This window comes from Misgurnus anguillicaudatus, chromosome 8, assembly GCF_027580225.2.
Source record: "Misgurnus anguillicaudatus chromosome 8, ASM2758022v2, whole genome shotgun sequence".
Classification (NCBI taxonomy): Eukaryota; Metazoa; Chordata; class Actinopteri; order Cypriniformes; family Cobitidae; genus Misgurnus; species Misgurnus anguillicaudatus.
This window is the reverse complement of record NC_073344.2, coordinates 39,716,804-39,743,637: the sequence shown is the minus strand read 5'-3', so window position 1 is coordinate 39,743,637 and position 26,834 is coordinate 39,716,804. Positions and strand designations below refer to the sequence as shown.

The 26,834-nt window shown below is 39.6% G+C and overlaps 1 protein-coding gene across 5 annotated transcripts in view; it reads left to right on the top strand.

Moving 5' to 3' along the window:
- rptor (regulatory associated protein of MTOR, complex 1) overlaps positions 1-26,834 on the top strand; it is a 245,859-nt gene that overhangs the window by 91,222 nt on the left and 127,803 nt on the right. For all 5 annotated transcript variants that reach the window (XM_055213775.2, XM_055213774.2, XM_055213771.2 and 2 more), the window contains exons 10-14: positions 8,225-8,369; positions 8,562-8,637; positions 9,388-9,489; positions 22,589-22,672; positions 24,488-24,598. In XM_055213775.2, coding sequence (XP_055069750.1) covers positions 8,225-8,369; positions 8,562-8,637; positions 9,388-9,489; positions 22,589-22,672; positions 24,488-24,598 — 518 coding nt within the window. The remainder of the gene's footprint in view (positions 1-8,224; positions 8,370-8,561; positions 8,638-9,387; positions 9,490-22,588; positions 22,673-24,487; positions 24,599-26,834) is intronic.

The following is a 26,834-nucleotide window of genomic DNA, read 5'->3' as shown; positions in this document are numbered from 1 at the left end:
AATATAGCTGCAAGCAGCAATTGCGGGGTCAAGCACCTTCAGGGCAATGAGCACCCAAAGCACAGCAAGCAACATACAACGCAGCAATCACCCAAGGTGCATTGAGCACCCAAGGTGCATCAAGAACACAAGGCGCAGCAATCACAGAGCAGAACCACCACAGTGCAGAGCAACAACACCAAACAAGGCAAAAATAGAACATATGTGAACTACAGACAGGTTGAGAAAAATTGGTGAGAGAGAACAAAACTTAATACATGCCCCTTGCAGGATTCGAACCCAAGAACTCAGAATCTCAATGCATGTGATTTACTAGATGCGCCACTCAGTTGACACAGTTGAAGGGGGCAGCAGAAAAGAGCTTACACACACTCTTAGAAAGGATGTGTTAATTTTTTACACATCATTGTGCGGTACGTTTTTAACACATTATGTGTCATTTTGTGTTGATTTTGTGTTAAAATATAACACATGTTGTGTTAAAAGTAACACAAAATGTGTTGTTTTAATAACAACACAGAGATGGGTGGATTCTGGGACAACGCATTTAGTGTGTTGTCCTAGAATCAACACTAATGTGATGTTTTTAACACATTCGTTCTAAGAGTGCATCTGCAAGCATTGACATATGCCAATCATTGAAGATGCAGAAATGACATCACTGATCAGAAATAAAGCATACAATGAATAACAGAATCGGATAACTCAAACAACAAAGAAGTCAAGACAAAACCCATGCTCATGGGATCCGAACCCATGACCTCAAAATCTCATGGCATGTGATTTACTAGATGCGCCACTCAGTTGACACAGCTCTAGGGGCAGCAGAAAAGAGCTTAGGAGCTCCAAGGATTGACATATGCCAATAACCACAGATGCAGAACTGACATTGCAGAGCAGAAATAACCGAAATACAATGTATATAGTATGAGAATCACAAAACTTAGGTGAGAAAAAAAGTTAAGACAAAACACCACTGCACATGGGATTCGAACCCATGATCTCAGGTTCCCAAAGCATTGCACTTACAACATGCACCACTGAGTAATCCTGGGTTGAAAAGTTGTGGAAAAGAGGCTTCAAAGCTGCAAACATTGACATATGCCAATCACTTAAAGTGCAGAAATAACACAACAAAGCAAAAATAAACAGAAATACAAAGTGTAGGGCAATCAGATAAATTAAATGGCAGCGAATTCGTGAAGAACATTTTGTACAATAATGAACAACACGGGCAAATTTTGTCAGATTCTTTTTAATATGACAAAGGGACAGCATGACAGGCATGGTCCGCTTTACAGAGGTATTTCTCAAAAAATTGACAGGCAGCAGAAAAATCTGTTCAGTCACGTCTGTGCGGATTGCTCCAAACATTATACTAGCAGAACCTGGCATAAAATAAACAATTTGTAAAAGGAGTAGCGAAAAAATTATTTACCATATGCCTTACAATAACACATGAACAGAATGATGGAAAATGACAAACAAGGTATTGTTGCGATCGGCAAAAACCAGTAAATTAAATTTCACAAAGAAAATGTATATCAGACAAAGTATTCTGAAGATATAAGCAGTTCTATAAGAACTGTTATAGTTTATAACCCCTAGGTGGCGCTGTACTCTGACTTCCCAGGTACCTTCAGGACATCATGTTGAAGCTCCCTACTTATTTTTGCACGAATATGTCCAATAGTTCAAAAGATATTACAATTTATGACAAATTTTAAAATGGCGGACAGGTGGTGTGGTCAAACCCGACATAATACATATCATTTCTGTGCGGCTCACTCCAAAGTTCACCTGTGCCAAATTTTATAACAATTGAACCAAATTTGAAGGAGTAGCGAATAAACGGTATACTGTACATTTCAAAATGGCCGCTACTGTAATGGGTGGAGTTTTACTGTAAAGCATTAAAAACAATAAGCATGACGAGACCAATCACGTGTACTAAGTAGAATTTTCATAGATCAAACGGATCAGCAGTTATATCCATTAGAACATTGAATTTTTGCACTGCTGGTGGCGCTATAGAGTTAGTGCTAGAGACCCTATTTTTGGTCACTTGACTTTTCATGACCACCTCTACAACTGTGCCAAATTTCATCATTTTCCTATGTACGGTTCATAGGGCTGCCATAGACTCCCATTGGGGAAATACAATAATAATAATAATACTGACAAATATAGCTGCAAGCAGCAATTCGGGGCCAAGCACCTTCAGCGCAATGAGCACCTAAAGCTCAGAAAGCACCAATGGCACAGCAAGCACCACCCATGGCTCACACAGGATTCGATCCCATGACCTCAAAATCTCAATGCATGGGATTAACTTGATGCACCACCAAGTCGACATGGTTCAAACAGGCTGCAGCAACCAGCTTTAGAGCTTCAAGTATTGACATACGGTAATCACTGAGGGTACAGAAATGACACCACAGAGCAGAAATAACGAAAATTCAATGTATATGAGCATCAAAAAGCTCAAGTGAGAGTGAAGACAAAAAGAAAATTCTGTATAGTAATGGTATACAATGTAATATACACTCACATTAATTTACTATGACAAATAAGACAACATCACAGGCACGGTTAACTTTGGAGAGGTGTTTCTAAGGAAGAGAACAGAGTATCAAAAACTGTTCAATCATTTCTGTGCGGATTTCTCTAAAGATTATAACAGCAGAACCTGGCTTAAAATAGACAAAATTTGTAAAAGGAGTAGCGAAAAAACTATTTTACATATGCTTTAAAGTAAGACATGAACAAAATGTTGGAAAATGACAAATGACATATTGTTGCAATCGGCATGAACCAGGGAATACAATTATACAAAGAAAACTAATATCTGACAAAGTGTTCAGAAGTTATAAGTGGTTCTGTTACAGTTTATATCCCCTAGGTGGCGCTGCTCTGTATGTTCCCAGGTACTTTCAGTACATCATGCTGATGCTTTCTACCAATTTTGGTGTCAATATGTGGCATAGATCAAAAGATATCACACTTAATGACAAATTTTAGAATGGCGGACAGGTGGTTTGATCAATCACGGCATAATACACATCGACAGATTCGGCATGAGCCAAGGAATCCATAGACACCACGATCATAAATTTTTGACAAACATTCCAGTAGTTATGGACAAAAATAGCCTTTTTTCATATCTCATGACCCATAGGTGGCGCTGTCACCAAATTTGATATGGACCCCCAGTTCATGGTCAACATGAAGTGTATCAAATTTCATTTTAATTAATCAAAGAATGACCGAGGTATAGCTTCAGAACAATTTTTGCATCAACTTCGTTAAGTTCACGCATTTATTACTTTTGCATAAAGATAAATATCAAAATTCTGTTCAGTCATTTCTATGCAGCTCACTCCGAAGATCATCTGTGACAAACTTCATAACAATTGAACCAAATTTAAATGAGGAGTAGCGAAAAAACAAACTGTACATTTCAAAATGGCCGCTACTGTAATGGGAGGAGTCTTACTGTAAGGTATTAAAAGCAATTAATGTGAGAAGGGCAATCACGTGTACTAAGTAGAATGTTCATAGTTCAAATGTATCACCAGTTATAAGAGTTCGAACATTGAATTTTTGAGCTGATGGTGGCGCTATAGAGTTACTGCTAGAGACCGCATTTTTGGTCACATGACTATTTAGGACCACCACTACAACTGTGCTAAATTTCATCATTCTACTACTTATGGTTCATAGGGCTGCCATAGACTCCCATTGGACAAGAGTAAGAATAATAATAATAATACTAACAATTGCAATAGGTGTCTCGGCACCTTCGGTTCCTGACCCCTAATAACAATAGGTGTCACAGCACCTTCGGTGCTTGACCCCTAACTAACAATTCCAATAGGTGTCTCAGCACCTTCGGTGCTTGACCCCTAACAATTCCAATAGGTGTCACAGCACCTTCGGTGCTTGACCCCTAATAATAATACTAACAATTCCAATAGGGCTCATTCGATCTACGTCATCAATGTTCACGCCGGCCATATTGTTGACATAAAACTGTCAGTCTGTCAATTGACAAGCGAGGCAGCGTGGGTATTATGCATGGTATTATCGGTGTAATTTTTTTTAAAACCGCGCGATGGTGTGTGGTGTAATACACGGATGTTCTAACAACAGCAAAAAGAACCCCGGAATTAGTTTTTATGCGATACCGACTGTCAGAAATCATGAAAGGAGACAGAGGAGTTGAACCAGCGAAGGAGAGACTCCCAACAGCAAAGTCTGTCCCCATCATTTTACCACAGGTAACGTTAGGGATATATGCTCACAGCAAAGTCTGTCCCCATAATTTGATCACATATGGTTAGCTGTAAGCAGTGGCTGAAACTGCTCTTTCAAATAAGCTGCCATAAATTGAGACAGTTACTAAATTAGTATTAATAACTATATGAACATTATAATAGGTCTGGCATTGATACTAGGTAGGGAATTAAGGGCCGTTCACATAGTTTTGAAAATCGTTTTTTATTAAACAGAATAGCGGAGCTTATACCAAAACTATAACGGTACAGATACAATGAACGACATTATTGGGATCACTTTCTGAGCGATTTTTCCCACCTGATGAAGGATAAACCATTGATAGCATTAAAATCTATTTGAACGTCAAGTGCACGGCCACTTAAAATTACAGTGAAGCTCATTGCTGAGGTCTATAACATTAGATTACATCAAGTTGCTGTGAAAATTGACTACGTAATGCTTTTTAATCTATTACATTAACTAACTGTTATGCCAAAAGGTAAGAGATTACACAAACTATTAGATTCAGTGTTTAGAGTTACGCGAAACGCAGCGTGTTGAGGACATCTGCAAAAGTTTTTATTACAAGCAATATTAAAGGCAAGTGATTTGCGCGAGTGCCGTGAGCGAATTAGCATAAACGTATTGTTTGGTGATGTGGACGATGATATAGTTATCGTTATAGTTATAATGTGAACGGCCCTTCAGTGCTTGTATGATGAATGCGGATACTGTATGAACGATATAGTAATAAATATCCGGATAAGTTACGGCTGGCAATAACGACGGATCTTTACTTAAAGCTATTGGGTCTATTTGATATTGTTCAACAATAATCAAGCTCATCTTCTCTTAATACAGACGAGATTAAGCCATTAGGCTACTGCTCCCCTCGACTCAAATCTACGTGCGGCTATGAGCAGGACAGATGTCATGTCAACAAGATGGCCGCGGCTAGCGACTTCCGGTGTTTGCGAATAAGCCCTATTGGTGTCTCAGCACCTTCGGTGCTTGACCCCTAATTGTAAAATATAAAGAGTATAGGGTTTTTATACAATATTATATTACACAATATAATTATACAGTATAAAATGGATAAGATGTATATTAGCGAAACTTATTCAAGTGCTTGCACAGTACCAAGATTTTTTATGGGCACACAATATATCAAGACAGCCTACTTAAATGGTGTATATATATTATAAACATAATATTTTTTAATTTAAGGGTCAACTTAAAAAAAAAAATTATAATGCCTCAAATTTTTTGTTTTTTTCCACTTGAAGTTTCTCAGTTTAAGTGATATAATAAAAGTAAAAAAAAAATTAAATATTAGGTGTTACTAATTAACACCTATTGATTGCAGTCACACCATTACATGAAAAGTGATATTAATAAAGTATAAAGAGTATGAAACCCTGACCCAAAACATAACGTTACAAGTAGCAATGTTAGCAGTGAGCAAACCAAAGGCGACAGAGACAAGGATTGTCAAAAATTACAATTGTGTTTAAAGGGACACTTCACCCATTTGCATTAAGCTTTGTATAGTTAGATCCCCAGTCATGTTTTTGAATGGTCGTGAATCATTTCCTCAGTTTCCGCTGAGACAGGAGAAATACAGATTTCAGTGTTGCACTTCCTTCTTTCAATGATGTAAAAATCATCATTTTGCATCATTGAAAGAAGGAAGTCCAATATCTTTGTTATGGGAGTGAGACTACAAACACCCCTTTTCTCGGTCAAATAGGCACCAAATTCAAAATGTATGTTACATTTCCACTACAAATATGACGTACTTTCAATAAAGATTAATGTTTCTACGGGTGAAATGCTTTTTTAAGTGGAGAAATCCAACTTAACCGGATCATCTTGTTCGGGCTTGATCATCAAAGTATGTTTATCTAAATGTTTGCAAACTTTTGTCTTTTATAAACAGGCTGTGAGTGAATTCAAAATGATGTGATTCATCATCCTAATTTTTTTAAATAGCATTACGTTTGTCTATTTCATTAACATGTTGAAACTTAGTCAAAATGGTGCAAAATCAGGTAAAATAAATTCAAGTACTTATTTGTAATATTGTTAAACATTTTGTGAATCAAATTTAATTTAAAATATTTAAATACTAATATAATTGTAATGTCTTCATGATTCATAAATGTATGGTGTCACATGCTGCTATGACTGTATACTGTTGCAGATTTGCTATTGGCTGATTCAGAGGTTCAGCTATTTAAAACGAGAGATTTACATGCATATATCAACATTCACGACGAGAAATGTCGCAAACTAGATTGTAGCAGTTATCTGGTTCCTTTAAGAATACGTTTGATTTATAAAGCCTTCTAAGTGTTAAGACTAGGTCTCAGCTCCTAAATTATTTAAGAGAGCTGGAGAGGTCTCCTAACCTAGTTAAGAGTAACAAGAGGGCAGCAGAGAGGGGGAGATCATGCACTTTACAACAGAGAATGTGTTGGAAATACTTTAATTCAAATGTATTTCTATAGTACTTTTGAAAAAAAATTTTGTTGCATTGTTGCAAAGCAGCAAATTGACAGTAAATTACATGTTAGTATATAGACAGTAGATTAATATAGGAATTAATATAACATTATGAAATATAAAGCATCTGATAGAATATCATGAATCATTATCAACCTTTTTCTGTTTTTTACTTCAGATCTAGTTTCCCAGAATGCATTGCTTGATGCTGTTATTTTGGTTTTACTCTGTAAAGACAAAGACTTGTAAATGTTTAATGTTCATTTAACTTGGAACAAAATGTTGCCACTAAGTAACATAAATTTAAATCTACGGTAAGTTACCGGCAACCAGCTGCAAGTAACACTGTAATTTCTACAGATTTTTTACAGTGTACATTATAAACATTTTCATTTATCTTAAGTGGGCAAACTTACAAAATATGGATCAAATAATTATTTTCCCAACGGAACAGGCACAAGACAAACGCTAACGCCAGTTTCACACCGCAAGCATGAGCAGCACGTATTCGTAGCGTGAGCAGCGCATGGCCATTGTGCTTTCACACCGGCTGCACTTGCAGCACATCCAGTGCAGTTTAATAACAGTATAAAAATCTTAAGTTCACAATACTACTTTTTTTCTTACATGCATTTAAGAGCAAAACTACGCTTTTTGACAGTCAGTGTAATTTATATAACTGTGTTTGTTTTCGTGCTGTTCTGGTCCATGTAATGACAGATATAGACACAATTTGGAATCCGTTTCTCTGAAGTTTACGATAAAGTTAAAGATTTCACTCAGTGATTGACAGCATGATGCAATCGATCATGTTTCCCTTTAACAGTATAAGCATAAGATTTAGATTTATAGATGTATCTGTTTATTTGCAGATTATTAAGATAGTCGAGGATTCATTTAGTGCTGGGCAGTGAGTTAATGACAGCGCAGTCTTCTGGCAACAGTGTGTTTGTAAATATTTCATTGCTTTCTTTTAAATTGCTCAAAGTCATGACTGTTTAAAACGCACTTGGCATCACATTCATGATTTTATTGTAAAATGCAACTTTTTTTACGTCATTCCACGAGCATTTAAACTATAAACAAACCACTGTCACTTTAAATAAGCGTAAGCAGCGCAGCCAATGCTGAAACGATAGCAGCACTGCTGCTACAGCACCGTTGCTGCTACGCGAGCATGTGCTGCTCATGTGTGCGTTGTGCATGCTCTAACTTGTTAACATGGCCGCTGAAAAAACGTGCGCCGCTTAAGCGCTTCTCACACTTGCGATGTGAAACCGGCGTAACACACGTTTGCAGATGTAATGATTAAGACATATTTTTATATGATTCCATACTTTTTTATTTTTTGTGGAAAATTTGTATAGTCCACCTTTAAGGTGCTATATTAGCATGACTGATTTGCATTGCTTAAGTATTTGCTCACTCTCTCTCTTTGTAGATCTCTTTCAGAAACTGTTCCGTCAGGATTTGTTGGTGGCCAGTCTTTTTCGTAACTTCCTATTGGCTGAGAGAATTATGAGGTCTTATAACTGTACACCAGTCAGCAGTCCCAGATTACCACCCACATACATGCACGCTATGTGGTAAGTGTATAGATGTGAAAACCCTAAGAAAACTAATGCTATTTGATATCATATGGCAAATTTAGTAATTAAGATGCAATGTCAAACAGGGAGAACTTCTTCTGCATTGTCAAATGTCATTGCACTTTGTCAAAAAGGTCCCAGTAAAACATGAGTGTGGCATTGGCCATTGTGGTCTTTGTGTGTTTGCAGGCAAGCATGGGACCTTGCAGTGGACATCTGCCTTTCCCAGCTCCCCACTATTATTGAGGAGGGCACAGCTTTCAGGGTGAGCATAACTGATTCTATATTTTTCCAATTTATTTCTGTTATATTCTTCAATATAAACGGTGTGCATTGTTGCAAAGCAGCTTTACAGAAAACATTTTTAAAAGAATTATGTACCATATTTTCTGGGCTACAAGTCACACTTTTTTATAGTTTGGCTGCGACTTCTAGTAAGGTGCGACTTATATGACAAAATTACTTCACATGCAAACATTTAGGCTGGCGCCCCCTAGTGATCAAGAAATGTAAATAAATGTATATAAATGCTTATAGCATTTGATTAAATTGCCATACTGTCAGGCTTCATTCTGTTGATTCTTTGGATCATGCACAGTATGTTAGAGTCAAAACTACTTCCTGTCTGCCATTTTTAACCATATTATGAACCTAATTTTTCGAACTCCTAGAGCTGTTGTTTTGAATAGCTTGAATTTTGGTATGCTAAAAAATATCAAAAGTTTTTTGATGACTAATCCATTCTCGTATAACGCATCAATGAAAACAGTGGCAAAATGGATTTGAGGCTGTATCTTCGCAAAACGTTTGAAACTTGGTACATGTAACCACAGTCATGACCTCAGAGTACATGTACCGTTTCTTCATAGTGCAATCTAGTGGTCTCGATATGAAAAATAGCTATTTTTGCCTAAAACTACTGCAAACTTAGACAGTCGTCATGGATGATTTTCGTTCATTTGGGCCATTGTTGGGCTTGCAGCTAGGTTTAATATTTGTTTCTGTATATCCACAGCACAGTCCATTCTTTGCTGAGCAGCTGACAGCATTTCAGGTCTGGCTTACACTGGGTATTGAGAACAGAAATCCACCGGAGCAGCTGCCTATTGTCCTGCAGGTAACTTGTAGCAAAAACAAATACTCAATGGCTATGTTGTAAAAGATTCATCGTTTTCCTTAGTTTTGGCCTAAATTAGTTCCTCTAGTTTCTCTAGTTTCTTTAGTTTTAAATCTGAATCAGCATTTACTGTATATTTCAATAAATTGCAATGAGGTCCTTGATCAAATTTATCCAAGGTAACAGTTAAATCAAGGAAATTTTTCCATAAATATATTTTATTAAATACTGAACAGCATCCCAATTTTTTTAAAATCTTATTCAACATTTGGCTGTCCTTTTTTTTTTTTGTTACATGGTAATTAGTCATTTGTTTATTTGTATTGGCAAGTGGTGTCATTTACATTTAGGCATTTAGCAGATGCTTTTATCCAAAGCGACTTACAACCATTAGGAAACAATAAAGGAATTTGTTATAGGGAGGCAGTAGTACAAGAAGTGCTTACACCAGGTTACAAGTTTTTACCATTCCGAAACAATACCTGTTGAGAGAGAAAAAAAGTTAGTATTTTTTAAGATAGAAGTGGTGTGTCTGCAGTAAATATCAATTTGTCAAGTATTTTTGGAAGACTGGGGGCTGAGAACTCATCCCTGTGAAGCTCCCATGCGTAGGGAAAGGCCCTGTCCCAAATGGCGCACTTTATGTGGACTTTCGGTCTCGTGGCCTTAAATTGCACGTGCTCGCTTAGTCTACAAGTCCGTAGGGTGTCCATCCGTCATTTTTGCCCCCATTCGTCACTTTGCACCCTTGATGCGATCTTCGGCGAAGCCCGCACTGCAGCAGGCTTCACGCACTTTACCACATAGCTGCCAACTCTCACGCATTCACCGTGAGACTCACGCAATTGACCCCATTCTCACGCTCTCACGCCACACATCCATTTTCTCACGCAGGCTCGTGCCCACCATTTAGATTCCCATTGAGTTTAATAAAAGACATTAAATAATTTTATAAAAATACCTAACTGTAAATAGCTGTAAAACGCCTATCTCTATCTGGCGTGCCTCAAACAGCATAAAGCGCTCGTCAAAGTCAAAATGATGCGAAGGCGAATCAAATCAAAGAAGGTGGAGTTATTGTCTACAAATGCCATAGCCGAAGCGCCAGCTACAAACTACAGAGAGCGAGTGCGCGGCTGCGCGATGGTGAAAGAGCAATGCACGATGTAAGTAGCTAAAGCAGTCCTCACATTATTGACACTTTTATATTTTAGCGTACCTTCACTGTCTTTTGCGTGCCACCACTTCTCATGTTGCTGGTACTTTGCTGCAAAGAGTCAAAGAGCATTTCACTTTATGTGGCCTGCGCAGGCAGTTCGGCAGCGAGGACATCAGAGTACCGCGAGAGCAAGTCGAAATGTTACAAAAGGGTCCGCCTTTACCTTTGCTCTCGCGTTACTCTGATGTCATACGCCGATCAGTCAGCTCCGCACCAGTCGAACACACAAAGGGTCAAGGTCTGGATGAAAAGCAGAGAATTGCCCGGATTCCACGCACGCAGATACCCTCAGAAAAGAGCTATTTTAATCAACCATCACTCGCGTGTGCATGTTTGCAAGCAGTACAAGCCTGCGTGATGTTTGCGGTGACAGGTTTTAATAAAAGAGAAAAAAGTCAATTTATATTTGACATCTATAAACAATAATATATACGAAATATAATTATATGGTCTTGACATACACATTATCTCTTGCTTTAGTTTAATATAAACTACTAATTTGGTTTATTTGATTGTGACAGTCTCTCTATCACCAATCACAAATCATCACTTTACGCTTCTCTTTCTCACTGGATAAACTGAATCAAAGCTGCTGTTATCTGCAGTTATACATTTTACAGAGACCAGTATTCATTAGATTTTAAGAACTTTTTTGGCACTTTTACCAGAAGGAAAGCATAATAGAAGTGTGTAAAATAACAGTAAAGACTCTAATCTCAGGCATTTATACTCAGTAAAAGCTTTTATTTCAATGTAATTTCTAAAATATGATTCGATTTGTATTGAACCATTTTAACGCAGTCTTTTCCAACTATTTAACACAGAAATAGCTAAAATCCACACTATTATCAATTGGCAAATGGTTAGGACTTATATAAAAAATTATTACCACAACCCCCCCCAAAAAAAATCTCACTCCAAGCTGAACTCAGAAGTTGGCAGCTCTGTTACCAACCCAGAAGTCCTGGCAAAAGAGCAATCAGACCAATGAGACAACGGATGGGAGATGTTCACACTGATGGGCAATTTATCTGACACTCGAGTCTGTCCCAAAATATGACTCTGGTGAGACTCGTGTCAAGCGTCCCTAGGGTCTGCCCTACATTATGTCATTAAAGTGTGGACTATGAGGAAGTCCACAAGTCCGGAGTGTGCCATTTGGGACAGGGCCTTAGTATGATGTAGAAACAGTTTTTTCCAATTTTCACCACTTGAGGTCCAATTTTCACCACTTAAGGTTTGTCAGAAAGTCCTGAATCACATAAGTGTTCATAAACAAGTGTTTAGTCCCAAGTCTGTGAGCTTAGTGATGAGTTTGGAGTGGATGATAGTGTTAACTTTTACTCCGCTAGCAGTTTTCTTAAAAGTTGCCAGCCACAGCGCCAGAATTTTTTATGATTTTTATGAATGTTTAATGCCTTGAGAAAATGTTCTCCTTTAAATATATAAACATAAAACATATCAAATGAAAGAACAGACCCCCCTTTAAAAAAATGTTCAATCTTACCTTCATTTGTTCTCTTTTATCACCTCTAAAATTTGGGTAGGTTTCTTCAAAAATAACTTATTTTGATTGAGATCAGATTCAGAGCGTTTCTCAAAATATACATGAAGTTTGAATTGTTTGCCTCAAGGGAATTCTTCTGGGTTATATAAGTTGGGTAAGAGCTCCACCTGGTGGATAAAATGCAGAAATACGGATTGTAGGAAAAACTTGTCATTGGCAGGGACATTTTTACTCCTAATTGATGAGTTAAATCTTCAATGGCGGGGAAAGCTTTAAAGGCGGATCTGTAGTCAGTGAACAGTATTCTTGGAGTTTTTCCTTTTCAGGTGTGTAAGAACATTTATTCATTTATTTGTTCATATATTTCCACATATTCCTATAATAGCAAATTGATCAAAACTATTGAATAACACAGAACTATGACTATACTGTGACGGAAGAAATCCATAATATATAAAAACCTGGTGCCAAAAAAATAATAGTTATTTTTCTAACTTCGCTCTGTGTTTCACTATGGGAATCGCTTTGGGCGTGACCAACTGCGGAAGCTCTAATGACACCACGTCTGTCTTTGACAGACAGGTCGACCTGTGACCAGGCTCCGCCCTACCTATATCAGCCAGATCGACTCCTGCCTACGTCATTCGCGCTTTCTTCACCGTGGGAGACTGCAACAAGCTCTCTCAGCGCATCCCGACTTGCTGATTTCGTTTAACTGTTCAACAGGCGAACCGTCATTGGATTCCGGCACCGAACGCGACATCAGTGGAGGGATTGTGTTGAGTGACAACCTTTAATATTGGAATAGCGTCTGCGTCGTGGCGAGCTATTCTGATCTTCCTATTGCGTATTTAGTTACAGCGGTAGGTTAGCCTGGCTCCGCCCTCCTACGTGCTTCCGCTTAATTTTCATTTCGCTTCAGTACTACGTCTGGGACTGCTCTGTAGAGTTTGCAAAAATCTGCAGGACCAATCAGCGAACAGATGGGGGTGGCTAAGAACGATGACATTGAGGTCGTGCGTCAGTTTGAGTTGTAGTTCAGTAATACCAGCGGAGAAAGACGTGAGAAAATCTATTCGGTCCGTTGTTGCAAAACTGCCGAATATACAGAAGTTAAACCCGGAGCAAGAACCAGGTTTGCTAAGTTTTGTTTGTCTGATTATTCTTACTTGTTGTTTACGGCTGGTTTCGGTCCAAGATATACGTCACGACCAAACGTTAGCGATTGGTTATGGCAGATTCAGAGTGACTCGGGGCAAATCCAATAGTTTTAAACTTCAACAGAGGACCCTCCTTAACGGAAGTAACGCTTTGCAATGGAGCGTGGCCAGACTTTCTGTACAAATGAAATGAATGTGCGAGAGTCTGGTTGGACCAGGCTAGCGGTAGGTCACATCTGGTTTTAACTTTCTGGGTTAACGCGTCAAGGTGGACCTGTGGAAGGTGTAATTACATATCCTAGCAGACTAACGTGTTGGGACAAGTCTATAGATTGCGCTATGTCGACGGCGACTACCCCCGCCAAAGGGCACGAACCGAAGACTAAGTAGGCTGCATCCCGCCCTTGTCCATCCTCATGTGAAGCTACCATCTCGGGCAGGGACCCTCACCCTATGTGCATCGTGTGTATGGGCCCGAAACACGCTCAAACGTCGCTAGCGGACCCACAGACATGCGCTCACTGTGCGTCAATGGCGGTGAAAATCTTGGAACGGAGGCTAAAAGTGTCGGTGGCTAACAAGCAGGACCCTTGCCTGTCTGGAGCTGCCTCGACAGCGACTGATCATCTCCCGCGAGCGAGTGCTAGCTGGGCGGAAATGATGGAAGCTGAATCCCCGGATATGCCTCCGCTGTTCGAGGGGCTGCTCACGCAGGAGGATGGCGAACTGGGGGACGAGGACGCAGATGGTGATGCTAATTCTGACCTCCTTGATCTGGATATGGACGACGAAGAGGAGGAAGACAATTCCCTCTTCCCGGCCCAGCAGTCCAGACCACCTAGCGCAAACGACTCGGCCCCTCCTGCTGACAAAAATCTACATGAGGTGTGCAAACGGGCCGTGGCTAAGTTGGGTAGGGCTGTCGCGGTAACCGCATTGCCGCATGACCGCGCTACTGACAAGCCCAACCGCATGGAAAAAAAGCAACCGCAACAACCGCGCCTTTCAAGTTAAATTCATGAAACTATATGCCGCCTTGTTTTTCACGTCATACAGTACATGTATAATAAAGGACAAATAGATTGTCAAGAGTTAAGAGAGTAGGCCAATTTGTTTTTCGTAAATTTCAATAAAAAATGTAATACTTCATATTTCGTTAAATCATAGTGAATGTGTGAAAAAGTAAAACTGAGATGACAGAATAACTGTGGCATCGTCTCCCTCTAGATGCAGTTTTAAAGATTAAAAGTACTTTAATATAACTGATCAACCCAAATAAAGCCAAAATATAACTGGTTGCTTACCAGCATTAAAACCTCATAAAAAAGACCTTTATAGGTTTTTCTTTGTGCATCTGCAGCGTCCGCTCCGTGGATGCAGCCATAACGCCGCAGTTGCTTTTGTGAACTGACTGACTGCACACTTGACTTTCACGTTTAAATATCCAAGTTTTTCATCAACAGTATCTGCGTGAAACATTAAACATTGATGAACATCTGCCGACTCGACTGTTTCATCACATCGTCTATACACGGAGAGTCTGCTTTATTAACGGCTTTTCCTTCGCTCCGCGTGAGCTAAACGTTTCCGCTTTTTTACTTGCATATAATTCTACATATTTTCGACAAAGGAAGACACATTATATAATGTAAGTTATTATAGATAGCATTTAAGCTTGTTCTGAAATGATGACAAATCTGTGTGACTAAATATGACCTCTCCAGCTTAATTTAGCCAAAATAATGATACATTCGTTTTCATACTTTATACACGTTATAATATAATTTATCTACTAATATATTATTAAAAATTCCTTAAATTATTATGCATTGCCTTCTGTATTGCATTCGTTTTGTACATTTACAGGAGCACAAATACTGGCTAATTTTAATTTCTTTAAGACACTGCTGTGTTCTGTATTGACTGATGCTCTGTTAATTTGCGCTTAACAAGCCTAAATGATGTTCTTCAATTTATTTTTGTTTTCTCAAAAATATATTTAGCTGTAGTATAGCTTGTGTTAATCTTTTTTTCATAAGGGGAAATACATGTAGCCTACCCTTCATCTATTAGTTGACCTCATTGTTCTGGATTTAAACAAATATTTTATTTTAGTAAATGAAGGCGGTAAAACCGCATACCGCGCTGGTGAGGCACGCAAAATCACCGCAAGGGAAATTCCTTCACCGCGACAGCCCTAAAGTTGGGCCTAGCCTGGACAGCCGCTAAAGACGCCGAAGGAGCCGTGAGAGACCTTTATGATGGGAAAAGGCTGCCGCCGGTCCACTCAACAGCGAGACAGCTCCTGCCTGCCGTGCCTGCGTGTATGAAGGAGATATCTCATTATTGGTCTAGCCCCTTTAAGAGCAAGCTCCCCACCAAGGGACATTCGATGCTGGAGATTCAGGGAATGGAGGAGCTGGGGTTGGCCGGACCCCCAGCTGTGGAGCCTTCAGTGGCTTATCACCTCCATCCGAATCGTCAATCTATTTCTGCCTTATCGCAGATTTCACTGCCGAGTAAGATGGAACGACTGACCGCCGCATCTTTTCAGAGAATGTACAAATACGCGGGGCAATCCGTGTGCTCGCTGAATGCTGTTACTTTACTGTCAGCATACCTAGCGGAGATTTTGGAAGAGATGGGGCGGCAGTTGGACTCAGGAGCACTGAACCCGGTGCTCTGGGACGAGATTTGTGTTGTGAACGATCCGATTCTGCGCTCCTCACGTGGCGCGGTTCAGGGCTGCGGTCGTGTGATGGGTTTGGTCGTATCAGGTGAGAAAGTGTTATGGTTAAACCTGTCAGGCCTGGGCGACGCTCAGAAAGCGGAGGTGATGGTTGCCCCTTACAACCCAACTAAGGGTTTATTCGGGCCCGCTCTTGAGAAGATGAGAGAAACCAGCACCCTCAGGAAACAAGAGGATGAAGCTTTCAACCTCTGTTTGCCACGCAAACAAGCGACGGGACCGCCTTCTCAACCGACGCGGCAGGGCTTCGCAGCAGCCGCGGCGGCGAGAGGGAGGCCGATGAACGTGAGAGCTGTAAGACCTACTCACAATGGACAACAGGCCGGTCAACGGCCACGACCGAATGGCTCCGGACCTTGGGGAAAACATTCATTTGCGGCCACGACGGCTAAGAACCGCCCACCCCGAGGACAGGAAGAAGCAGCGTGCGACCTAACACGCCGGTATTCTTCTGCCCTTCTCTCTCCGCCTGCAAAGAGAAGAAGGTGGGAATACAGCCCTTCGGTTCTGAGTTCGGTAAGGGCTCATTATGTTCGCTCTCCTCTCGTTCAGACAAAACAAAGAGGTTCGAGCCATGTTCAGTGTCACCAAGCACTCACACACACAGGGGAATTAAAAATAAAACATGCATTATCGCAGCCAAGCCACGGGCTGAGGGCGATATGCCCCCCCGAGTTCAAAAAATATGAAAATAAAATTAAATGTTGCACTATCGCAGCCAGGCAAACAGCCGAGGGCGATATGTTTAAAAAAAAAACATAAAATGCAAACACACAAATTGCACTTTCCCAGTTCCACTGCTGGGGGGAGCGCTCGCTCCTTCAGCGGGAGACCGCACGGTGCACGTGATGACGTCATCACTGTGCGTCAACAGCGGGGCGGAAGTGTATGGGGGCCTTCTCTCTGCCCGCATAGCCGGTTCATCCGTGGGTTTTAGCAACAGTTTCACGGGGATACAGACTACAATTTGCCATAAAACCGCCTCGTTTCACGGGGTAATTATGTCAGTGGCCAAGGGAGAATCGGCTCGGGTTTTGACGGCCGAAATCGAAACCCTTCTGAGCAAACAGGCAATCAGAGTGGTGCACGAGGAGGAGAGCCGTCAGGGTTTTTACTCCCGTTATTTCGTAGTTCCAAAGAAAGGCGGCACAGCTCTCCGCCCTATTTTGGATCTACGTATATTAAACATGCACCTAAGAAAGTATTCATTCAAAATGTTGACACACAAGGTACTTTGTCAATCGATTCGCCCAAACGATTGGTTTGTGACCATAGACCTCTCAGACGCATACTTTCACATAGACATTTACCCCTCTCACAGGAAATTCCTCAGGTTTGCATAGCGGGGCATAGCATACGAATTTCTAACTATACCGTTCGGGCTATCTTTAGCTCCGAGAGTTTTTACCAAATGTGTGGAGGCAGCTCTATTCCCGCTGAGGGACAGGGGAATAAGAATATTGTCTTACATAGATGATTATCTGATATGCTCGTCATCAAGAGAGCAAGCCATAAAGGACGCAGAGACGGTCCTGAATCACCTTAGCGATTTGGGTTTCAGAATAAACATGATAAAGAGCCGGTTAGTGCCCTTTCAGCAAACGACATATTTGGGGCTCAACTTAAACTCCCTATAGTATCAAGTCACATTGATGGAAGAGAGAATAACGTCTTTCACACAATGTCTCGCCTGTTTTCAGAAGGGAAAAGTGGTCCCGTACAGGCTGTGCTTGCGAATGCTGGGGCTTATGACTTCAGTGATCGCCGTGGTACATGTGGGGCTTCTCAAAATGAGGGATTTCCAGCGCTGGATCAGGCGTTTACATCTGTGCTCTCGGCGGCATCTCAGCCGACCAGTGAGAATCAATCATATGTGCGCCATAGCGCTCAGACACTGGATGAACCCTATGACGCTCAGGACGGGGATTCCCCTAGGGGCGGTGTCGTCCAGGGTAACTATGATGACAGACACGTCTTTAAAGGGCTGGGGAGCAACCTTAATGGGCAGAGCGGTGAACGGCGTGTGGCCGCCACAGCTGATGCACAAACACATCAATTATTTGGAGCTATTAGCAGTGTGGTTAGCACTGAAACACTTTCTGAGTTTCCTCTACGGTCAGCATGTTTTAGTGAAAACAGACAACTCCACAGTGGTTGCTTACATCAATCGACAGGGGGGCACACGCTCTCTTCAGCTGCATCAGTTGACAGAGAAACTGATCGTGTGGAGCGACACACGGCTTCTATCTTTCAGAGCAACCCACGTTCCGGGGGTTTTAAACAGGGGGGCAGATTTACTGTCCAGGGGAAACCCTCTCTACGGGGAGTGGAAACTCCATCCTCAGGTGGTGAGCCAGTTATGGCAGAGGTACGGTCAGGCTGCCGTAGATCTCTTCGCCTCGCAAGAAAACGCTCAATGCCCTCTGTACTTCTCTCTGGCAGACGTACTTCTGTATGCGATTCCCCCTCTGAGCTTAATCTCCCCCACTCTAACAATGTCTGTCACTAATTCTGATAGCCACGCGCTGGCCATCCCAACATTGGGTGGCCGAGATAGTTCAACTTTTGTCAGGTCAGCCGTGGCCCCTCCCCCCACGGAGGGACCTCCTGTCTCAGGCGGGGGGGATTTACCATCCTCATCCAGACATGTTAGCCCTTTGGGCTTGGCCCGTGAGAGGTGGAATTTGAATGCGGCTGGTCTACCCTCGTCAGTCATACATAATATTCAGAGTGCAAGAGCTTCATCCACCCGCACACTTTATGGTAATAAGTGGCGTGTTTTTGAAGGATGGTGTGAGCGGAGAGTGGTTATCCCTTTTCAGTGCTCTGTTAAGGATATTTTATGCTTTCTCCAGGATCTGTTGGATAAAGGGAAGGCTTTCTCCACCATTAAAGTATACCTGGCTGCTATTTCAGCCTGCCATATAGGTTTTGGTGAAAAATCGGCAGGTCAGCACCCTTTAATAAGTCGTTTTATGAAGGGGGTGCGCCGCATACGGCCAGTATCTAAGTAGATGGTCCCATTATGGGATCTACCTATCGTCTTAGAAGCATTATCTCAACATCCGTTTGAGCTGATAGAAGTGGTGGGTCTTAAGTATCTTTCTCTTAAAACAGCACTGCTTCTGGCTTTAGTGACAGCTAACCGTGTAAGTGATTTACATGCTTTGTCCGTTAGCCCGTCTTGTTTACAATTTGCTCCGGGGCTTACTAAAGTTTCTTTTCGTCCTAATCCTGCTTTCGTGCCTAAGGTTATGGAATCGGCATATAGGTGCCCGGCTACGGAATTGGCAGCTTTTCATCCTCCTCCGTTTTCTTCCCCGGACGATCGGAAGCTTAATGCGTTATGCCCGGTGCGCGCTCTTTAGGTGTATGTGGAGAGGACAGCGGGTTTCAAAACTTGCGACCAGCTGTTTGTGTCTTGGGCTACTCTTCACATAGAGAAGCCGTTATCTCGACAGCGGTTATCTCATTGGATTGTGGAGGCTATATCTGTCGCTTATAGTAGCAGGGGGCTTCAGCCCCCTAGGGGCTTGAGAGCTCATTCCACAAGGGGTATGGCCACATCATGGGCTTTATTCAGAGCGGTTTCTGTTCAGGACATTTCCTCGGCGGCGAGTTGGGCAACACCACATACGTTTGTGCGATTCTATAGGCTGGATGTTTCAGAGCCATCTTTAGCACATGCTGTGCTGGGAGCTGGCAATTCTATACCCATTTAAAGACAGTACTATGGGTGCAATCCGGGAGTGGTCTATATCTCCCATAGTGAAACACAGAGCGAAGTTAGAAAAAGAACGTTGGGTTACTTAACGTAAGCCCCGGTTCCTTGATACCAGAGCGAGGTGTTTCACCAGCACATCCCTCCTTGCACTTGGATGGGAAGAAATCTCAGTAATGGTGTAGGCAGGAGTCGACCTGGCTGATATAGGTAGGGCGGAGCCTGGTCACAGGTCGACCTGTCTGTCAAAGACAGACGTGGTGTCATTAGAGCTTCCGCAGTTGGTCACGCCCAAAGCGATTCCCATAGTGAAACACCTCACTCTGTTATCAAAGAACCGGGGCTTACGTTAAGTAGCCCAACGTTTTATAATAGTTCATAAATGTGATAGAAATAATAGAATCTAACCAGAACACTAACAGAAAGATTTTTAAATGTTAAAATAGCTGTGCATCCCTCCTATGAGATGTCGATCTCAGAAATGGCCCCAAGCCAATTTGAGTTTGAGACCTTTGCATTACGGCATTTATCACTGACTGACGTTCAGGGTGCACCTTTTTGTGTAATATTAGTAAGGTATAGTATAATGTTTATTTAACAGTGATTTCACATTTTTGTTTGATTATTCTCAGGAAAAAATGTACAAAATTATCACTGGCATGGTTGCTTTTAAAAAGATATATAAAAAGACAGATATGTACCTTTTGAGAAACCATTATGTACCTCTAAGGTACTAATGTGTACCTTCGAGGAACCAATAAGCACCTTTATGCATACCTGCAAACTAGTCACTTTTCGGCTAGATTTTGAATCAAAATATGTCATTTATGTGAATCGTGTAAAGAAATTGTAAGATCAGTCCCAAGACGCGTCTCAATTATTCTCGCGTCTTTTGACCAATCAGCATTCAAAAAATAAGGTCATCCTCTTATTTTTCATGGACAACTATTCGCTGTAACTTACAACAGCAATTCTGAGGCAAGACGGGTAAAACGGCTGTCTTTGATCCTCTCTCACTGTACGACATATGACCACCGAAAAAGAGCCACAATCACAGAAATCGTGACAATTGTTTTATGATGGCAATTTTTCGTCTGGGATAGCCAAAAATTGTGCTATCCCAAGTTTAAAATAAACCACGTGCATCACTTTCAGGTAAATTCACAAGCCTGTTAAAATGTATAGCTTTGGCTGCTGACACCACCAACCCCTCTGCCTGATTTAAATAGTATAACAATGTACCAATTCATATCATGTAACTTGTTTAAATGTCATTGTGGTGTTGTGTTTTGAAGCTTGGTAAAAATATTTATGCTAAAGATATCCGTTGTTTTTTATATGCTAATAACCACACTTATTTATTATATGAATTAACAAAACTTGCTTTACTGAATGCTTGAGTGTTAAATCAATCAAACACCTGTATTATTGAGAACAAAACCACACATACCAACTTTTGCTTTAAATAGACAACTGCTGTTTTCTTAAAGCTGACTTTTAATTTATTGACATTAGTAAGTAATGTAAGTATTACATTTAGTAATTCCCAAATATTGCTTGGCTTTATACTGAGATGTAAATTAGCTTTGTAACATTAGATTAAGTTAAAGTCCATTAGCTACACAGGTACAGATGCAGAAATATAGGATATAATATAAATGCATTTTTTTGTAAAAATTGTACAGCAACACCAACTACATTATAAATGATAACAATAGCATTTTAATGAAGTTGTATTCTTCCACATACTATAGTTGTGTGTGATTTTGTTGTTGTTTTTTTAACTAAAGGGGCACCACCGTAAAAGTCTGCAGACCCCCCCCCCCCTACATAGATTCATCTGTTGTGAGTTTGTAGATATGTTTAAGGTACAAATGTGTACTTTTTGAAAAAGTATAGATTCATTTACACTATTTTTTTTAAATATGGTAGTTTTATAGGAGGAGGTTTCATAGACTTGGCAAATCAATTTTTTAAAAAGTTTGTAGGTACAGACATCTGTTGTTGGCATTCCTTGGTAGTTTTTCCCCGGGGCTTTGGTAATATTTATACCGTTATCAGATTTATACCATATCGACCAAAATTAATAAGTGTATCATGATAGAAATTCTGGCATATCATCTAGGCCTACCTTGTAGAGTGGTTGTTCAATATTTTTCCGTTTTGGTATCCTTTTGGTACAGTATATACTGTACAACATATTTACAGATGGGTAGGTAATCATTACCTTGTGTGTCTGATTCCTATTTTTGTTTTTAATAATGCGATTTTACAATCTACAGTGTTTGTTCAGCAAAACATTTGAGAAGGGAGTACAATGTCGAAGCACTTTTTTACCAATGTAATTCACCACTGGGTCATGGGGAGTGTCCTGTGTTTAATGTAGAATTATATGCGTCCCATATAAAATCAATACAGGATGCAAAACGTCTAGTATTTAACACATATACACACATTTTAAACACAAAGATCTTGCTCTATATAGAATAACTAATAGCAGATAAAAGCAAAGCTCAAGACCCACGGGCACATGATTGTGCTTCTCATGTTTCTCAATTTTTAGAACTGTAGATATTTGGGTAAGTAAAATCCGTCAAATTTGTATTTCGTTAAAGTTAGGTAGAACTTTATTGAAAAAGTGAACTTTATTTCTTGCATCTCTTTCAAATGCTGCTTACAGATTTCACTGGCTGGAGAATAGAACGGAATGTATAAATAATTTTATTTTATCTTTTTTTCTCAGGTACTCTTAAGTCAAGTACACAGACTGAGAGCACTGGATTTGCTTGGGCGGTTTTTGGACCTGGGCCCATGGGCTGTCAGTCTGGTGAGAGAGCAAATGCAGTTAACTTCAGCAAAAAAAAAAAAGAAATATATATATATATATATATATAAATATATATATATATATATGCAATATCGCTCGAGTAGGAGTGTGATATAGCTCTATATCATCACGGCTGTGATTAGGCCAGAGGCACGAGGCCGTAGGCAATCACAGCCGTGATGATATAGAGCTATATCACACGACTCCGAGAGCGATATTGCTTTTATACAACAGTTCGACGGCACACGTTTGAAAAAAGAAAACTAGAAAACAACAATGGAGTTATTTTAAAAGCCTCTTTGTTTGGGAACTACTTTCTTCCACCACGGAATTGAGGGCGGCCCGAATGACAGGTAGCACTTTCGGCTGCTTTGAATCTCATTACAACTCAATGGACGGAAAAGCCGTTTCTTTATATTACTGTTTCTTGGTCACAAAGTGTAGTTTTAAGATTAGTTCAGTCGAGAATGTATATGTATTATATTTAAATCTGCAGTCGATTAGTAAAGATAGCGCCTGTTTGAACGTTTGCTTAGTGAGATTCGGTACGAATGAGAACCAAAGCATGAGCGGACGTCAGTGTTCACTCGCCCCGCTGACCACCGCCCTCTCTGGGCTACATGTCTGACAGGGATTCCCTGGCTCTCATGTTGGCCTTGTTTGTTTTTGATCGTCAAAATGAGATCAAATCAGCAATATGTGGAGTCATGACCAAACGATTACTTGTTTTTTTTATTCATATTTAGTGTCTTTTGTGTTGTTATTGTTTTGGCGTGAGGTAAAAGTTATTAACACTATACTTGTATAACGTTACTATTGCTTTCCCATTTACTCAACGCGATATGAGCACTCGGTTATTATTAAACTTTGTTCTTGTCAGTACTATATAAACGGTTTTTTATAAGTGTCAGAGAGATGTGTTTGCATGCTGCTTATAAATATACCAGTGGCGATATCTCATAACATGTTTTAATAGGCACGTCACGATAAAGTAAATGATCAATGTCCACATTTAAAAGCTGCGGTGCTTACCTGCAGTTCCACGGTGTTTTCGCGTTCTGAGAAGAGATATTGCTCCAGAAAAAAATAGTTTACATTCCTCTTTCCAAGTGTTAATCGTCCACACGATGTGACAAAACATTACTCCCATTAAGTTTAACGTAACATCCAAGAGCGCTGATCTTTGACGGAATAATAACTTGGGATTCACAGACTGATTTACGAGCTAGTGAACTAATGAGACACGAAAGGTGAAGCGGTTACTGTGCCGTTATCAGCAGAATATTGCACGCCTCTTAGCCAATCAGATTCAAGAACCAGAAAGAACTGTTGTATAAATGTATGTATGTATGTGTATATATATATATATATATATATGTATATGTATGTATGTATGTATATATATATGTATATGTATGTATATATGTGTATGTATGTATATATGTGTATGTATGTATATATATATATATGTATGTATATATATATATGTATGTATGTGTATATATATGTGTATATGTATGTATATGTATGTATATATGTATGTATGTATATGTATGTGTGTGTGTATGTAGGTATATAAATTGTTGTAAATGTAATAATTTATACTAATAAATTATCATTATATAAATTAATAAATACATTTTTTCCTGTACATTTGCAATTTAAACTTAACAGTATTCACCGAACTAGATAATGCGTTTGTAACGACAACCTTTTTACAAATGAAACTCCGTTTCTCGCTCTCTCTCTCTCTCTCTCTGTCTCTCTCTCTCTCTCTCTCTCTCTCTTTCGCGCGCTCTATCTATTTCTTTCTAGGCCCTATCGGTGGGGATTTTTCCATATGTGTTAAAACTGTTGCAGAGTTCAGCGAGAGAGCTCAGGCCTCTGTTGGTCTTCATCTGGGCAAAGATACTTGCTGTGGATAGTGTAAGTAACCATCTTTAACCTCAGTTATTTCTTTAACTCATTTTCTTTTTAAAACAGGTTAGGTAAAGTAGCAGTGAGATATTAAAGACCAGCCAAGATCATATTTGTTTTGAAGATGTAACACAGATGATATCTGTATGTTTTATGTTCATTTTACTAGTATGTTTTTGAGTCATATGGTGCATTTCCATGGTATAGTACGGCCTGGTACGATTCAGTATCGCTTGCATCTCGGGGGTGTTCACCTTGGTCCAGTAACTAGTATCCCGTCCTTTTTTATTACGCCCTTGATTGTGGTTCCAAGTGAGTCGTACTGACAGAGCTGCCAACTCTCAGGCATTCAGCGTGAGACTCACGCAATTAATACCATTCTCACGTCACACATATATTTTCTCATGCATCCTTGTGCCCATTATTTAGATCTCCGTGGTGTGTAATAAGTCATGAAATAATTGCCTAATATGCCTAACGATAAATACTGTAAAGTATTCTAAAAGCGATTGTCAATGTCAAAATTATATGATAACCCAAGACCATACACCCCCCGCACCCAAAAACAAAATTCTCACAATAACACACAGATATGCAAAAAATACATTATAACCATTAAAATTATTTCATTCTGATGGGCAAGTTAGATTATACATTTAAAATGTAAGCATTTTACTAGTAACCGGAACATTATTTAATTAAATGTGTAGATAAAAGTGCAAAGCTGCATTCCCTTACTATTTTACATCTGAATTAATTTCTTTTGCAGTACATCAGTGAATATATGTACTGAAATGTATGTACAGAAATATTTAAGTGATTGTACCTTGGAATAGGGCAAAACTCACTGCCTACATGTACTCTCAAATTACATTATTTTACAATATAGTGCTGATTAAATTAATTACATTATGGTTTTTTGATTAAATCATTTTCGGATCAGCAAAAGAGGGTTGGGGGAAATAAAATAAGAACAAATCAAGAAATTACAAGAATATAAAAAAGAAAAGAACAATAAAGTAAGGTCTAACAGTTGTATTTAGGTACAGAAACAGAATCAAATTAATAATAACACTGTTTTCATTATATAAATTAAATTAAAAATGAATTCATATTTTACAGGCTATAGAAGTGATTTTCCTTTTGTTTTGTGTAGTTTGATAAACATAATGATACAAACATAAGCATTTATTGTAAGGGGAACTGTCCCTTTAATACACTGACACATCTGATTTTTTTCTAAACCAGGGGCGGTTCTAGGGTCAGTGGATATCCGGGGCTTAGCCCAAAGACATACAAGCATGTGTCAAAAATACACTTTTAATAGCTAAAACATGATAAACATTTTCTAAGTGGTATTATTTTTGCCAGATTAACTTTTTAATGGTGCTCATTAAAATAACAATGTTCCACTGAGTTAAACTGAGAACACTTTACACTGATATCAAAGTAGTTGTTCACCTTAAAATGAAAATTCTGTCATCTTTTACTCCACTACTTGTTATTTTACACCTGTATGACTTCTGCAGAACACAAAATAATATATTTTGAAAAATATTGGTAACCCTAACATTACTCCCCCATGACTTTAGCTAATGTAAGTCAAATGGGGGCCAACAGTTTTTTTTACATTGGCTCTTTTTTTACTCTCCATTTAATTCATTGTTCCTTTATTTTATCCACAACTGTTCTCTCTTTAATATACAGCTTAATTTTTCTTGTTGGATTTATTTTTAATGTCATATTTCCCCCCCTTTCACACTCATCTCTTAATTCATCCAGGATAAATACAAATTTCATTCAGGATATATGTTCCTGGATCTCAAACTCAAACCCAAGATTGACATCTCATTGCAGGGCTGCAAAGCTTTTTAACATAAAATACACAATATTTCTGTAAATTACTTATTTTTCTATTATTTACCAGAGAAAGCACTGTTTATATTGCACTGTATATTTAAAGGAATAGTCTACCCTTTTGCCATATTAAACTATGTTATTACCTCAACCTAGACGAATTAATACATGCCTATCTTTTTTCAATGCGTGCACTGTACAGCGCGTTGTGAATGTGTTAGCATTTAGCCTAGCCCCATTCATTCCTATGGTACCAAAAAAAATTTATTTTGTGGCACCATACTTACTGGTATAACTCCTCATGTAACAGTCTTTAAATAGGGAAAACACAGAAGTGTTTGGTGGCTTCCCTGTTTGGTACCATAGGAATGAATGGGTCCAGGCTAAA